This window comes from Argopecten irradians, chromosome 6 (assembly GCF_041381155.1).
Source record: "Argopecten irradians isolate NY chromosome 6, Ai_NY, whole genome shotgun sequence".
Taxonomy (NCBI): Eukaryota; Metazoa; Mollusca; class Bivalvia; order Pectinida; family Pectinidae; genus Argopecten; species Argopecten irradians.
The window spans coordinates 21,489,874-21,506,580 of NC_091139.1; the positions used below are offsets into that span (position 1 = coordinate 21,489,874).

The following is a 16,707-nucleotide window of genomic DNA, read 5'->3' on the forward strand; positions in this document are numbered from 1 at the left end:
CACTACATAGGAATGTATTAGACAGATATTTTTTTCTTTCTTTCTGGTGATCCTGTATATTTAGTTCGCACTTAAATTCTGGAAATAAAAAGCTTAACGAAAAAGCCTTGTCCTGTTGTTGTAGTTTGAGTTTTTTTATACAAGTGTTGTTTGTGAGATTCCACATCTATTCGGATGATAAAAACCTCTGTAGAGATATAGGTCAGATTATTTCGGTACGTTAACCCCCATAGCAAGGAGGATAAGACTTAAGTGTTATACGATATCTGTGATGTTAAGCAGAAAATGCATGTCTGGGTTATAGAATACATTACAATTGTACATACAGGGGCTTGTGAAATAGACGAACACGTTCAATAATGAAAACAACAATAGCTGACCAAAGCTATGCCAAAAATGAATAAGGAACATTCCCGTATGAATAAGTTTTCTTCTTGCATGTATAAACGGGAGTTTTGGTGTCAGACTTTGCTGACAAACGTAAAACACTTAACCATTCTCCAGTTAATGTATCGCCCCTAGTGCTAGACCACATGCCCCTGTGATAAGATAGCAGCCAGCTATCGAGTACTAGATCGGTTATTTGGTGCGAAAAACTAGATTTTTGTGTTCATCGAATTCGAAAATGATTTTTGATTCGACCCCATCTCATCCATTACTTCACCATGTATTATCATAGGCGGAATCAGGATTAGTTTCAGTGGCATGTATAAAACCCTCTTTAGCTCAATTCTTATCAATCAAACAATATGGTATCCATGACGCCTATGGCTGTTCTTTTCTTCCGGATTTGGTGTTTGATTAGTATTTTCTCGCTGTTATTTTGGTGTTTTATTTAACAGCCTAGACCATCATGAAACCGTTTTAATGGATGACGGAATGCTTCATGTAATTTTTCACATTAAATTACCTTCAGGGTTTCTGTTTTTAAAAACAGCCTCTCTGTTATGCCATGCCGTACGTGTTGTCATCCTCGATACTCCATGGGTTCCGATCACTTACGATCTCTACACCCCTGGACTATCTCATAGTAAAACTGAAGGCAGTTCAGAGAAAACATTCCGAACCAATCACAGGCCTGCAGACTTTGAAGAATACAGAGAGCGATGCCCAACTTCAAAGTCGCACAGTTAACCACAGTGTACCGTTATATGGTTCTGTTCTGTTGTCTCCAGTTTTACCAAGTGATAGTCCAGGGGTGTAGAGATTGCAAGTGATCGGAACCCCTGGAGCATCGAGGATGACGTGTTGTGTGTGCATATCGTTTTGAGGAACTGCGGTATGTTCTATCTCGTTGTAATAGTTGGAACATTTGTATAGTGATATTCCATAGAGTTTGCCCCTACTCGATCGACCTTCGCCAGAAATCCACAAAATAAAATCTTTTTTTAGGATAATGAGTCTTTAAAACCAAGAAAAGCTATTACTTACGAACATGGTTGCGTTTCTGTTTTCTGTATTACCTTAAAAGTCGTTATCAATGGAATGATAGTAATACATCGTTTCTTTTTTTTATAATATGTTACAAAAAAAGGTTGTTGTTTTTTCTTTCTTTTTTTTTTTATCTTTTTTAAACCCAATCTCTCCCTAAGCCTATAAAGGACCCGATCATACCTAATGTTTAAAAAAACATGTCTTTATCTGAAAAAATAAAAAAAAAAAAAAAAAAAATTTTTTTATCAATCTGTAACTAAAAAAGGAAATTTTAGGTCACGGTGTGATTTCTTTTCTTTATATTTTACCTACTTACCTTTTTTTACCTTGACCTCATTAAATGTATTAAGATTACTTGCTAAATTCGATAAGCTGAGCTGATGAGAAAGGTCTGTAAAGGCAACAGTATAATGATGATGATGACTATCTTGTATACATACACTTAAAGTTTAAACGGGCGCGATGGCGAGAAAGCATTTTCTTAGGCGATTACAAAGACGGCTGGCTCCTTTTCTCTTGGAATGGAGGATTTTCGACAACTCTACTTTGAATTAGACATAAAGCATAAGAGAGATAACTCCAACATGGTTCTCTCTCGTGCGAAGATGCGCAGACAAATTAATATTTTTCTTCAGTTGCAAGAGTTACTTTATACCACTACCATAAAGGGAAAGTTTTAATTCAAGATAAAAACATTAAAAATAAATAATTGCGTCCCGAAAAAACTCTTGTTACTATGCCCTATATGGAATTAAGTACTGATCGTGCATCCACCAAGAGCTAAATAAATTATTTACATGCGTTTTCGTGTTAATTAGACACACAGAAACGCGATTGGGTATCATTTATGCTGTGCCGCTACTTTTCCGAAATGGCTTTTATTTTTTAAATATACTTTTTAAAAAGAGTTTGATACTTCTGTAGAGTCTCAAAATTTATTAGCTCACGTTAATACTACCCTTATCATCATCTTCTGACCCATTTAATTTAAATAAAAAAAATGTACTTTCTATATAAATGATAATCACAAGCGGAATTCTTTTTGTAAGCTACATCATTTAATCGCGATATTTTCGCCTGTACTATTCTTGATGTAATAATTTCCATTGCCTTTCCAACATTTTATATGTATTCCTATATCCTCATTTAGACTTGTAACTTTCAGACTAGCATGGTGAGATTAAACGAGGAACACCAAGCTTTATATTCATTGTAATCACCTAGTCTTATGTTCATTGCACTTTCAGTCACCTAGTCCTATGTTCATTGTACTTTCAGTCATTTACATGTAGTCTTATGTTTATTGCGCGTCCGGGTCACCTAGTCTTATGTTCATTGTACGTCCGGGTCACCGAGTCTTATGTACATTGTACATGTACGTCCGGGTCACCCAGTCTTATGTACATTATACTTTCAGTCACCTAGTCTTATGTACATTGTACTTCTAGTCACCTAGTCTTATGTTCATTGTGCTTCCAGTCACCTAGTCTTATGTTCATTGTGCTTCCAGTCACCTAGTCTTATGTTCATTGTACGTCCGGGTTATCTAGTCTTATGTTCATAGTACATCCGGGTCGTTTAGTTTTATGTTCATAGTACGTCCGGGTCACCTAGTCTTATGTTCATTGTACGTCCGGGTCACCCAGTTTTATGTTCATAGTACATCCGGGTCACCTAGTTTTATGTTCATAGTACGTCCGGGTCATCTAGTCTTATGTTCATTGTACGTCAAGGTCACCTAGTCTTATGTTCATTGTACATCCGGGTCACCTAGTCTTATGTTCATTGTACGTCCGGGTCACCTAGTCTTATGTTCATTGTACGTCAAGGTCACCTAGTTTTATGTTCATTGTACATCCGGGTCACCTAGTCTTATGTTCATTGTACGTCAAGTCACCTAGTCTTATGTTCATTGTACGTCAAGGTCACCTAGTTTTATGTTCATTGTACGTCTGGGTCACCTAGTCTGACGTTCATTGTGCTTCAAGTCACCTAGTCTTATGTTCATTGTACATCCGGGTCACCTGGTCTTATGTTCATTGTATGTCCGGATCACCTAGTCTTATGTTCATTGTACATGTACGTCCGGGTCACCTAGTCCTATGTTCATTGTACGTCCGGGTTATTTAGTCTTATGTTTATTGCGCGTCCGGATCACCTAGTCTTATGTTCATTGTATGTCCGGGTCACCTAGTCTTATGTTCATTGTACGTCCGGGTCACCTAGTTTTATGTTCATTGTACGTCCAGGTCACCGAGTCTTATGTACATTGTACATGTACGTCCGGGTCACCTAGTTTTATGTTCATTGTATGTCCGGGTCACCCAGTCTTATGTACATTATACTTTCAGTCACCTAGTCTTATGTACATTGTGCTTCCAGTCACCTAGTCTTATGTTCATTGTGCTTCCAGTCACCTAGTCTTATGTTCATTGTACGTCCGGGTTATCTAGTCTTACGTTCATAGTACATCCGGGTCACCTAGTTTTATGTTCATAGTACATCCGGGTCACCTAGTCTTATGTTCATTGTGCTTCCAGTCACCTAGTCTTATGTTCATTGTACGTCCGGGTCACCTAGTCTTATGTTCATTGTACATCCGGGTCACCTAGTTTTATGTTCATAGTACATCCGGGTCACCTAGTCTTATGTTCATTGTACGTCCGGGTCACCTAGTCTTATGTTCATTGTACATCCGGGTCACCTAGTCTTATGTTCATTGTACGTCCGGGTCACCTAGTCTTATGTTTATTGTACGTCCGGGTCACCTAGTCTTATGTTCATTGTACGTCCGGGTCACCTAGTCTTATGTTCATTGTATGTCCGGGTCACCCAGTCTTATGTACATTATACTTTCAGTCACCTAGTCTTATATACATTGTACTTCTAGTCACCTAGTCTTATGTACATTGTACGTCCGGGTTATTTAGTCTTATGTTTATTGCGCGTCCGGGTCAACTAGTCTTATGTTCATTGTACGTCCGGGTCACCTAGTCTTATGTTCATTGTACGTCCGGGTCACCTAGTCTTATGTTCATTGTACGTCCGGGTCACCTAGTCTTATGTTCATTGTACGTCCGGGTCACCTAGTCTTATTTATGTTCATTGTATGTCCGGGTCACCTAGTCTTATGTTCATTGTACATGTACGTCCGGGTCACCTAGTCTTATGTTCATTGTACGTCCGGGTCACCGAGTCTTATGTACATTGTACATGTGTACGTCCGGGTCACCTAGTTTTATGTTCATTGTATGTCCGGGTCACCCAGTCTTATGTACATTATACTTTCAGTCACCTAGTCTTATGTACATTGTACTTCTAGTCACCTAGTCTTATGTTCATTGTGCTTCCAGTCACCTAGTCTTATGTTCATTGTGCTTCCAGTCACCTAGTCTTATGTTCATTGTACGTCCGGGTTATCTAGTCTTACGTTCATAGTACATCCGGGTCACCTAGTTTTATGTTCATAGTACATCCGGGTCACCTAGTCTTATGTTCATTGTACGTCCGGGTCACCTAGTTTTATGTTCATAGTACATCCGGGTCAACTAGTCTTATGTTCATTGTACTTCCGGGTCACCTAGTCTTATGTTCATTGTACGTCCGGGTCACCTAGTCTTATGTTCATTGTACGTCCGGGTCACCTAGTCTGATGTTCATTGTACTTTCAGTCACCTAGTTTTATGTTTATTGTACGTCCGGGTCACCTAATCTTATGTTCATTGTACGTCCGGGTCACCTAGTCTTATGTTCATTGTACGTCCGGGTCACCCAGTCTGACGTTCATTGTGCTTCAAGTCACCTAGTCTTATGTTCATTGTACGTCCGGGTCACCTAGTCTTATGTTCATTGTACGTCCGGGTCACCCAGTCTGACGTTCATTGTGCTTCAAGTCACCTAGTCTTATGTTCATTGTACGTCCGGGTCACCCAGTCTGACGTTCATTGTGCTTCAAGTCACCTAGTCTTATGTTCATTTTACGTCCCGGTCACCTAGTCTTATGTTCATTGTAAGTCCCGGTCACCTAGTCTTATGTTTATTGCGCGTCAGGGTCACCTGGTCTTCTGTTCATTGTACGTCCGGTCATAGTCACTATGTCTTCTGTTCATTGTACGTCCGGGTCACCTGGTCTTCTGTTCATTGTACGTCCGGGTCACCTAGTCTTATGTTCATTGTACGTCCGGGTCACCCAGTCTGACGTTCATTGTGCTTCAAGTCACCTAGTCTTATGTTCATTTGTACGTCCGGGTCACCCAGTCTGACGTTCATTGTGCTTCAAGTCACCTAGTCTTATGTTCATTTTACGTCCCGGTCACCTAGTCTTATGTTCATTGTAAGTCCCGGTCACCTAGTCTTATGTTTATTGCGCGTCAGGGTCACCTAGTTTTATGTTCATTTTACGTCCCGGTCACCTAGTCTTATGTTTATTGCGCGTCAGGGTCACCTGGTCTTCTGTTCATTGTACGTCCGGGTCACCTAGTCTTATGTTCATTGTATGTCCGGGTCACCTAGTCTTATGTTCATTGTACATGTACGTCCGGGTCACCTAGTTTTATGTTCATTGTATGTCCGGGTCACCTAGTCTTATGTTCATTGTACGTCCGGATCACCTAGTTTTATGTTCATAGTACTTCCGGGTCACTAAGTCTTATGTACAATGTACTCCTGATAAAGTTCAGAAGTCTTTTGAGGTTATCCTATCTTGTTCGGTACAATTAGTTCAGTTGGTTCATTTTTCTTTTTATTATCAAATACTATTATATACCTTCGTAGATGACCAAGAGTACACAAAATGTACATATCCATTTTTATGAGTAGGGTGTTTTCAGTCGAATATTTGCAGGCAAGAAATAGTTTTCAAATTATTTGAATAAATAACAAAGACAATGAGTTGAATTGTGAATAGGTGAGAATTTATAGCACAGTACGGTAATGTCACTAATCACAAATAGTATAACAAAGCGAGATCAAATTGAGTCCAAATAAAAATTGGTATCTACACTTGGCTATGTACACAGCCTATATACACAGTAATGGTAAACAAAAATACTTAACTTCTTCTGATATAACCAACAGATAACTAATATTCATCATGATTGACATGTAACAAATAATACTATCAAAACAGACACACACATAACGAAAACAATAGCCCACAACACTTCCGATCCCTTATCAGAGTACGAACGAACTCAACGCACTCTTCATTATCACAAAAATTATAGCATTCATACAAAATGACCTGACATTACAGCTGTTTGATTTCAAAGTTTGACAACTATCAAAGGTAAGTCTTTAACCATTATACACAGAGTTGTTTATTCCTTGTCTGTAGTAAATACACAAATACATGTATTATCACTTTGAACTTGGGATAAAGATCCATATCCATGATACATCATGTCACAAGAATGGATTTAATTTTCTGCGTTGTAAGATTTCATCAACTTTTAATGTACTATAATGTTAATATCGATAATCATCCGAGTACTTAAGACTTTCATGAGTTACAATACTTATAGTTTAATTTAAAAACTGAAATATATATCAGAAACCGAGTTTTTTTCAGCTCACTTATATATATATTTCTCACTGTGAAAAAAACATTATCTATACAGCATTTGATACAGGAAAATTTCCTTTACAGTTTTTGATTAAACAGCTTTCCAAAAACAGTTTAAAAGTAGTACATGTTAATAAAGTTATAGAAAAACTAGTTTGTTCACTTAGCACTTTCACCTTGAAGGCTAAATAATGACAGGTCTTTCTGATACATCAGCTTTCCATACTGTACATAACTATCACCATCCAACCACATTACTGTACAAACAACGTTTACTGGGGAAAATTTACAAAAAATTCTGATTGACAGAAATATGTTTACAGATTGGGTCTTTTCTGAAATTTCAGACACAAATGAATTTTATCAATAAATAACATTGATATATAATTACAGATAACAGAACAACATACAACAATCACAAGGTCATGGGGTCACAGGGCTTCAAATATATTAATGTTACAACATATTAAACATATAGACTGAGAATCAGTTTAATGAAGGTCACACTACAGCTATATTTTATTTCTGAACATATAAATGCAGTTGTTTAAAGTGAACAGTCGGGCAAGGATGGCTAAAGTCGGTAAAAATGGTGTGAATGTATCCAGTATAATTTCTTATGAAATGGAAAAATAAAATCTCTCGTCAAAATCTGTCTGCGTACAAAGAAATTGATTTAAAGTATAGAAATTCTAAAACGTCCTCCCGGCTCACTATGTCCGTGGTTACATTTCCACGCAGCCTCGCTTTCAATGCTTTCAACTTTTCTTTACTTTAATGGTCAGAACTGGGAAACTAAGCAGAACTTGACCGTCGTATTAATATGTGAGAACTTTTGGAAGGCCAATGAACGTATTTAGACTGGTTCTCTTTGCCCGACTATTCACTTTAACCTTTACTGATTTTGAACTTTACATAAAAGAATTTTCTCATTTGTGATATTATTAAAATTTTGTCAAACAAAGACCATACACAGATGTATTGTTAAGTTTATGTCAGTAGTTGAGAAACACATTAGCCTATTTACAGCTATCAATGAGTAGGAATCCGATCATTATCTATTTTACCTTTATATAATGCATTTCAAGATTACCATCCTCAACATAGAATCAAAAAGTAAGAATTGACAAAAAAGATGTTTAATTGTTAATGTACCTTTATATTTGGCATTCAATAGTTTTGCTGTAAGTTATTGTGAAAATTAACTAAGGATTGTTATGCTAAAAAAGAGATTGTCATGTTTTTCCTTTTTGGAAGTTATAGACAAAAAGATAAAAGTGTTCAAATGGAACCTGACTTACACAACATCATAAGTATCAGTAATTTAAGCCACCAATCAAGTTGCAACAAAAATGAAACATGGAAATTTGTACAGTATTCATATTGACTTTCAAGGTAAATGGACTTAAGGCCTTGAAAAGGGTTCTAGGTTTTTTTTATTAATCAAATACAGTAATTGTTTATGTGATGGCAATATAGATAAATGATTGATATGGTGAACTTGGTTTACCATAATGGGTGATTTCCATGGAAGCAGTAAGAAAAGGTAAAATATGGTTTCCAAGGTTACCATTATGATTTCCATGTCATCAGTAGTACAGGGAATATGGTTACTATGGTGATCAAGTAAAGAGAGTAGTTTCTGATATATCCAAGTAACTACTTCAGTACAGTCACAAATTCAATGCAGAGAGTGTTTTATCAAAAGACAAGACAAAAACACATGTATGTATCATTAAACGTAATTTTTCACATACATACAACACCACAATTTATCACAATATTTCTGTTAAAGCATTGGTATTCCTTGGTGTCACCTCCATGATAAAATTGACACCAACAGAACTTAGTACAAGTAAACCTAATATATACATATCAAACTACAGACTGAACTTTAACTAAAGGAGACAAATCACACATACTTGTTCAAACTCTAGTTTACAACAATGTACTGAACTTCTAACCAAATTGAACTATTTCAGTGATACCCATCAACTAAATTATTTTAAAAGTTTGATTGACAACTTTTTGTCATTGTTTTGGTAATTTTCTTATTCATTGTATTTGACTATATTTAAAACGAATTTTAATTCTTGTGTTTTTTCTGGTATTTTTAAGGTTGTAGAAACAAAAAATACTTCTTATTTAATCAACTGTCATCATTTCTGTTTGAACTTTTTATTGGTTCTCAACCTACAACTAATTTGCATTGATATCAACCAGATTTTGAACAAGTTGCACATGACTAATACCATACACAGTTGGTCACAAGTACACCTCTGGCCAAACAATATTATCATAAAAAAGGAAATTCAAAAAAGATATATAGATATATATATATATGTTACAAGTACAAAATAATTGAGTATTCTTCTAGAATCTTTAATATATTCATTTAAGCTTGCCATTCTTTTGTTGTCTCAGTCACCTATGATATAGCTAGCTAGAGACATTACTTAACTGTATAACATGAAATCTTGATTGTGCTCTAATAATTTCTTCTTGTAGATTCAATAAACAAATAATCTTATGTGCGATACATGTAATTGCTATATTGGCTAACCATGACGGTATATACACATGGGCCGTTTTCGTTTAATTGAAAACGGCCATGGTATAAGCTGAAAACTCATTCAACCCCATCAATTATCTGATAAAATGATCAAACCTTGAAAAAGAAGAATTCAAATGTTTTTTTCAGGGGTCAACAAGTTATATATTAGGGCCTGAATGAAGATTTTGTGTTATACAGCTACTATCGGCCCGGCACACTGACTTGTTGCGGACTCTGTTGAAAGCACATAGTAGTACAATTTAATCACAGGCGATAACATAACAGCTAACACAACTCAAACACACACCAATAATATCACATGATGGTATACATACGGTAAACCATCAAGTCCATGAATGAGTTTAATAATTTATGATTTGTTCCTTGAACATAAGTTGGTGCCACACAGATACACAAGTTAAATATAGACTTCTCACTTCCTATAACATTTACCATATAATCATTTATTCGTGTTTAGCACTATGGCCATGGTATAGTAGATATACTCTACCTTTACACACTCTTACCTACACTACACAATTTCTGTCCTATGCCTTGACAATCATTTCATTACAACCTCAGAAAACAATTCCAATATTTTGCTGTTTTTTCACTCCATATGTAACAATATTCATGGAAAATAAAAGTCCAATGGGTTGTTACCGTAGATACTGTGGAATACTTGCAGCTACATTCACATACACACAGCACCAAGTTAATTGAAAACAAAAATTGTTTTGAACACCTAAAAGTGAGCAAAAAAAGGAAAAAGCTTACTTATGTAGAGCACACATATGTAGTGCATACTAGACGTACTGGTAGCCATGGAAACCAGGCTCACATTTGAGTAATCCCCACATTTCCTTCATTGTCTTTGGAACATCACAGATTTCCAACTATGATATGAAAACAGTTGTCTCATACACAACATTCGGCTATTCCACTGTCTTCATTCCAGTTTGAATCTTATCACATGAAAAACAGCACTAAATCCAGACAAATGATGACCATCCAGCATACCGTTCCCATTCCAATCCCATCCCCAGACGATTTTGTCCTCGGGATGAAGACCATTCACACCAACAATACTACACACATCAGATTGCAGTTGAGCCCTTTGAGTAGATATTCTTTAAATAGATTATCACAACACAAATGTCATAGAGCGTCCGAGAGACTACTCTTTTTTTCCTGTAATGACGCCTTCCTTGGTACGGGCGTGACTTTCTCAGCAGAGTTAGGGTGGAGTCTGTCAGGAGACAAAGCTCGGCGTAACAATGGCGATCCAGGCTCACAGCTTTTGGGGCGTGTAAACGATGGCTTCCTTGCCACAGGAGTGGTTGCAGGAGCCTGTGTTGATGAGTTCAGATGAGACGGTATTGTCTGCTGTACCATGTTTGAGCTGCCGATCTGGTGCCCATGAGCAAGTGCAAGAGGACTAGGGCTACGCGTGGGAGAAGCAGGAGGCATTGGAGACGGGGAGGGTGTACGAGCTAGAGGAGACAGAGGGATATTGTGTACAGACTTGCGACGATGTGGAGACTTGAGGCTCTGTGCACGTTTGTGCTTGAGTCCATGTAGGGAGCTTGGTCGACAAAACTGTGAGGAGCTTGCTGGAGAGTTAGGGGCCGATGAACTAGGGGAAGAACTTGTGGAAGAGTTGGCTGCTGACGAGTCTGGTGACCATGGCATGGAGATAGGTAAGGACCTATTGGCCTTGCCTGTCCCTGGAGTACTGTCCCCACACGACCACGACTTACTAAATGTACTGGAGGAATAAGACCTCGAGGAAGTCAGTGGAGAACTGGGAAGGATATGGTGGTCAGTCTTCTTGGTGCTTAGACGTCGTAACAGAGACCGGCCTTTCTTTTTCTCCCCCTTACGTTCCTGTCGTTTACGCTGGCTAGATCTACGGGCCATCTTGCCAGGGTGACTCCGTCGCTTGCTCTGTACAGTTTTGATTGTGGTGCTTTCCATTGGGATGGTGCGGATCTGTACAACGTTTCCACCTTTTAGGATGAGGTGGATGACTTGTGTATGGAGGAGACTTTGGATAGGCTCATCATTAACATGAGTGATTAGATCTCCTGGCCGTAACCCTACCTCAAACGCTGGGCTGTTCTGTTCAACACTCTGAAACAATACACAAAGTATCTCCTTAATGTATGTCAACTTTGTCAATGTATCACAGCAAGTGTTTCTTTGTACATCAAACTTAAGTGAATAGATGAACATTTTGGAGTGAGGTTTCTTTATCTTTAACAAGTATGAGATCCATCAGACACCATGAAAAGAAATAGGTTTAAAAGAAGACCAATATATGTTAAACAAAGACACAAGCATGACAACAACAACCAAAATGTTTCTAAACTAGCAAAGATATTGATGTTTGCTTTAAGAGGTAAAATATTTACCTGTAATTAGAGTCAGTAAAATGTCCTTTCTGCTTTTAATAGCGTTTTTATTTGACTTACCACGACAATGTGTTGGAGAGTGTAGACGTCCGAGTCCCCTTGATACACACGGATTGTATGGATATTAAAGCCAAAGCCTCGTGCTCCTTTCTTTATAATTGTTGGTGGTTTGAGATTCCGAGCGAGTGGTGAGACATCCCTGGAAGGTGATCCATCCCGAGAACTTGTACTTGATCCAGGGGAAGTAACTGGTGCAGATATAAAATCATCTAGGGAAAACAATATTAATATAAAAATTCATGTTTTGTTAAATTGTTGATATACATAATTATTTATAAAGAGTATGTAACAAAATGTTGTAATACATAGATTACAAACTACTTCAGTTTAAAAAAGACTTATACAGTAAAATCTATTTACAGAAGTCTGTGAAATGTTTTAGCAAATTACCTTATTCATATTATAGTTTAAATCCTAATTCTTTACAAGCAATCAAGTACAGAAAATATGGCATTAGTTCAAACAGAATATTGATATAGTCATGACAATAATTCAATCTGAAATTATATATAGATTTATACACAAACTAAAGTCCCATGACAAAGTCAAGGGCAACACTTATAAATATAGATGATATTTTACACAAAATCTATATTAGCAATGTCATATATTTGGTCTTTGAAGAGATGCTACTATGCTACCTACCTGTTGGCTGTATAAGGAGCGTAAGAGCAGTGGTCGACGCTGATTTCTGGAGCTGTTTCCGTCCTCCGATACTCATACTGGGTAGTGTCACGCTGCCTTTCTCCTTGTTCTCATCCACGGGAGATAACTCTGAAAAGACATCTGTCAAGTCACACACATCATTTCTACATTCAAGTCACACACATCATTTCTACATTCACCAGAACCCTGAAAATTCTGAAACTATAATATTTAGATAAATTGCGACAAGGAAAGACAGCTTTTAAACTTCTAATAATTAACATGTGTGTTTTAGAAGATAGTAGGATTCATCATCCGTTTAGTTCAAAATCAAAGTTTAAAATAATTATTTTGTAAATAGGCTACAAAGTCTAGAATATCTAGCTACCTTTACACAATCCTTGGCCCTTGTCATCGTCAGTAGAGATGGCAAATTTTGGAATGACACTCTTGATGATAGGTGGGCGGATTTCCTGTTTCTTTGAGCTGGACTCGTCTCTCTCAGCACTCTCGGGGGTACTGGTCTTAGGCTGGGATCGTGGTGTGCTACCAAAACATACGCAATTAAATCAAACATCCAATCAAACAAAGGAGACTGTATGCATAACAATATAGTAAAACGAATCTTTCAAAATATTATGCTTGGCTCTATCATTAAACTGTACATAATATTCTTTTTCAATTGTTTTGCCCAGATTTTTATCTTTCTTTGGCACCTAAAGTCATTAGTTAAACAGCAGCCCAAGCTTTACCCATATAAATGTATGATACAACTTGCTTTCCTTCAATTTTCAGAGCATCCTTAGCTTTTCTGATTCAATTATAGGGGTAAAATCCATTTTCTGCTGATTTTTCTTCTGTGTATCAAAGTTTGGAGTACAGTGTGTGTATAAGCTTTTATACTTATTTAATGCCCTGATAATGCTTATTCCAGTGACTTTTTCACACCTCCAGGAGTGGACATAGTATCAGTCTATATAAAACAATTCTGTCACACACTTACGCCTCAGGAGAGCTGAACACATCCTCGTCGAGCTTCATAGAACCATCATTACGATCTAAAGTGTCGACAAGTGTACTACTAGTGTCGCGTCGTAGGTACCCTTGGATCTCTGTGGAGGAATCGGAGCCCTCTGATTGGTTGGAATCCTTCCTATCCAAAGCCTGCTTCTCTAATAATCTTGTACGCATTTCATCTGCACTGGAATGTCTCCGTCGACTCTCTTTCTCTTTGTTCTGTTTTAAAATAATTTTGTCATTTGATCACTGATTTTGTTTCTTCCCCTCCCCCATTTGATAACAAATTATTGATACATTCCCTGCAGCTTGCAAATTCACCAAGAATCTAATAATTTGTTAAAACAACCTCACATTGCTTGTAAATATGATTTAAGGCTTAAATTAGCTGGGAAAAATATGTAACTGTAGAGAGGAGTGTTCATAGATCTATCAACATGCTTGTTGGCACTAGTACAACTCTTCCTTTTTATCAACTGTGTAAGCCAAGTAAACCTAAGAGAATATTATACCGAGAAGCTGTAAGAGAATTCCTGATTGACTATTGTAAGTAATCTCTCCACACGTATAATAACTACATATGTTAAGATGTTATTATGACAACATACCTCATGCAGCTCCTCTATTTTGGAGTAGACTTTGCTGTAACGAGGTGAGCAGGAGGAGAAACTCTGAAATAACACATCTTCGCCATCATCCTCTGTGTCATCAGCATCTAGGTCATGGTTGTACCGATCCATTCGTGCTAAAATGATCAAAGAATAATGTAAAACTGTTTATTCAGAATGTTGTCACCGACAAATGTTGGATTATCATTCCTTTGTTTCTATCCTTCAAATCTGAGTTACACTTGATTCAGTCACTTATGCTTTTATTGTAAACAATTAATTATTAGTCAGTAGCCTGACATTTTCTCTGGCTATTATCTGTCTTTGTAAAGCATTCAGGCAGGACTTACAACCGTCAGGTAAACAGTAACTCCAGTGTTACTCATTTATAACTGAAACAGGCAATAGACAACAAAAGACTGAGGGTAATCTTACTGTCAAAGAAGCTAGTGTCTTCTTCATCCTCCAATTCTGGCACAAACTCTGCTTTTTTGCGTAGAATTCGCTCCCAATCCACATCCAGGAAGAAGATGTGTTCCTTGACCTCGCTGCCTCCTCCTGTTCCGAGGCGATTGAGGGGGTTGTGTTGCAGCAGCTGTGTAATAAGGTCACGGGCATCGTCCCGTACCTGCCAATCCTCCTCCTGAGGCCACTCTATTTCCTCTACAAAAGTCAAAGGTTAGTGGAGTCAGGGTCATAAACAGTTAATGATAGCAAACAAGGTATGATAAGGCTTTCTTTGAAAAGTCTGTATATATGTACAAGGGATGAGTCTTTGATATGGTAGGATTGCTTAAATTATACAGTTGTACCTTTAAAGTTTTAGATTAAAACATGCACCACTGGTCAAATAACCATTTTCCAACACACAAATAGGGAAATAGTGGTTAATGTATCGAGTAAAATGCATTCTATTTCCATGTGATACTCTTTTTTTTTTTAACATACATTGTATTTCCAAATTTTTCACCGGTAGTTCGATCCTAGTATTTAATGAACAGCCAACACATCTTTATTTACAATACTATGGTCTTGCTATTTTTATTGGCATTGTTCTTACCATTGATGACCTGTGAGAAGAGCTCCTCAGGTGACTCCCCGAAGAATGGTGGACATCCAACCAGGAATTCATACAGAATAATTCCCATCGACCACCAGTCCACTGGTTTACCTGTAGCAGATAGATACATCACTTAATATTGACACAACAGCTGGAGATCAAAGTAAGGTTTGGCTTCTCTAGACTTCTTGTGGGGAACTTTATATGTTAGGTTTATTTTATAGTTGTATAAGCTGGCTGTCAACCCTAACAAAATCAAACACGACCGAGACTCACCATAGCCTTGACGTAAGATGACTTCTGGTGCAATATACTCTGGTGTTCCAAATAGCTGTTTGTCGCGGAACTGCTTACAGTCCTTATCAAGAGAACCCTCGTATAAATTGGTCGTCACTGGAACAAGATATGCATTGTGTAAACAACTAGCTATAGTCTAGTTATACCTTCTTTTGCATTTTATTTCAAAATACTGGTGACCCAATTTCCCCTTCCTTTACTGGTTATAAACTATAACACAAAAACAACCAATCAAACTGAATTAACGTAGAAATCTCTGTAAGGAGAAATGCCTGTCTCCTTATGTCAAAGCTGGTCATACTGAATAAGAAACGACCCAATGGGACAGGACAAGTCAGGAGAGCCCCAGGTACATAATACAAATTCAGGAATAAACTGAGAAAATATTCCATACTTCACTTGACTGCTTTACTTTAATTATTTCCATTCATGAAGTATTCATAATCATATGTCTTTCTTGCATGTTACTTACAACTCATGAGTCCAATTTTGGAGAGACCAAAATCTGTCAGTTTGATGTGTCCTGTAGCAGTGATTAGAAGGCTGGAAAAAGATACAGACACAGTTAAGATAACGAAACATGGAAAGCTCAAGTTGAATCAATACAAAAAGAATTGATGTCATAAACATTCATTAATTATGCCATTGAAGCTTTGTAACCCAGCAATTTACGCAGGAGTTTTTGAGGAGAGTCTAGAACACTAACTTTGAGTTTTGATGAGTTCCAGTACAAATAAATATTGATGGTTCTCAAAATCTTAGGCAAGCCCCGTAAATCAGTGTAACCTTGCAAAACATTTGAACAAAGATAGGAACTATCTACAGAACCACAAATGTAATGGTGTTCCTGTAAATGACTATTGTGTCTTACACATACAGGAAATAACATCTGTATACATAGGACTATACCTACTTGTCTGGTTTGAGATCTCGGTGTACGATGCCGTAACTATGAAGATACTCCAAAGCCAGCACGGTTTCTGCAAAGTACATCCTATCAAAACAAACAAAATCATTATAACATGCCAGACATGAACGAAAATGTTTTGATGAAT

The 16,707-nt window shown here is 37.3% G+C and overlaps 1 protein-coding gene across 4 annotated transcripts in view; it reads right to left on the minus strand.

The window, feature by feature from the left end:
* Positions 1–9,595: 9,595 nt before the first annotated feature.
* LOC138325314 (microtubule-associated serine/threonine-protein kinase 3-like) overlaps positions 9,596–16,707 on the minus strand; it is a 77,795-nt gene continuing 70,683 nt past the window's right edge. For 3 of the 4 annotated variants that reach the window (XM_069270875.1, XM_069270873.1, XM_069270876.1), the window contains 11 exons: positions 16,566–16,646; positions 16,125–16,195; positions 15,632–15,748; positions 15,356–15,466; positions 14,731–14,958; positions 14,296–14,432; positions 13,674–13,906; positions 13,059–13,216; positions 12,671–12,811; positions 12,026–12,234; positions 9,596–11,684 (listed from right to left, as the gene is read on the minus strand). In XM_069270875.1, coding sequence (XP_069126976.1) covers positions 10,710–11,684; positions 12,026–12,234; positions 12,671–12,811; positions 13,059–13,216; positions 13,674–13,906; positions 14,296–14,432; positions 14,731–14,958; positions 15,356–15,466; positions 15,632–15,748; positions 16,125–16,195; positions 16,566–16,646 — 2,461 coding nt within the window. In that variant the 3' untranslated portion in view covers positions 9,596–10,709. The remainder of the gene's footprint in view (positions 11,685–12,025; positions 12,235–12,670; positions 12,812–13,058; positions 13,217–13,673; positions 13,907–14,295; positions 14,433–14,730; positions 14,959–15,355; positions 15,467–15,631; positions 15,749–16,124; positions 16,196–16,565; positions 16,647–16,707) is intronic. The other variant, XM_069270874.1, reaches the window with a different exon arrangement.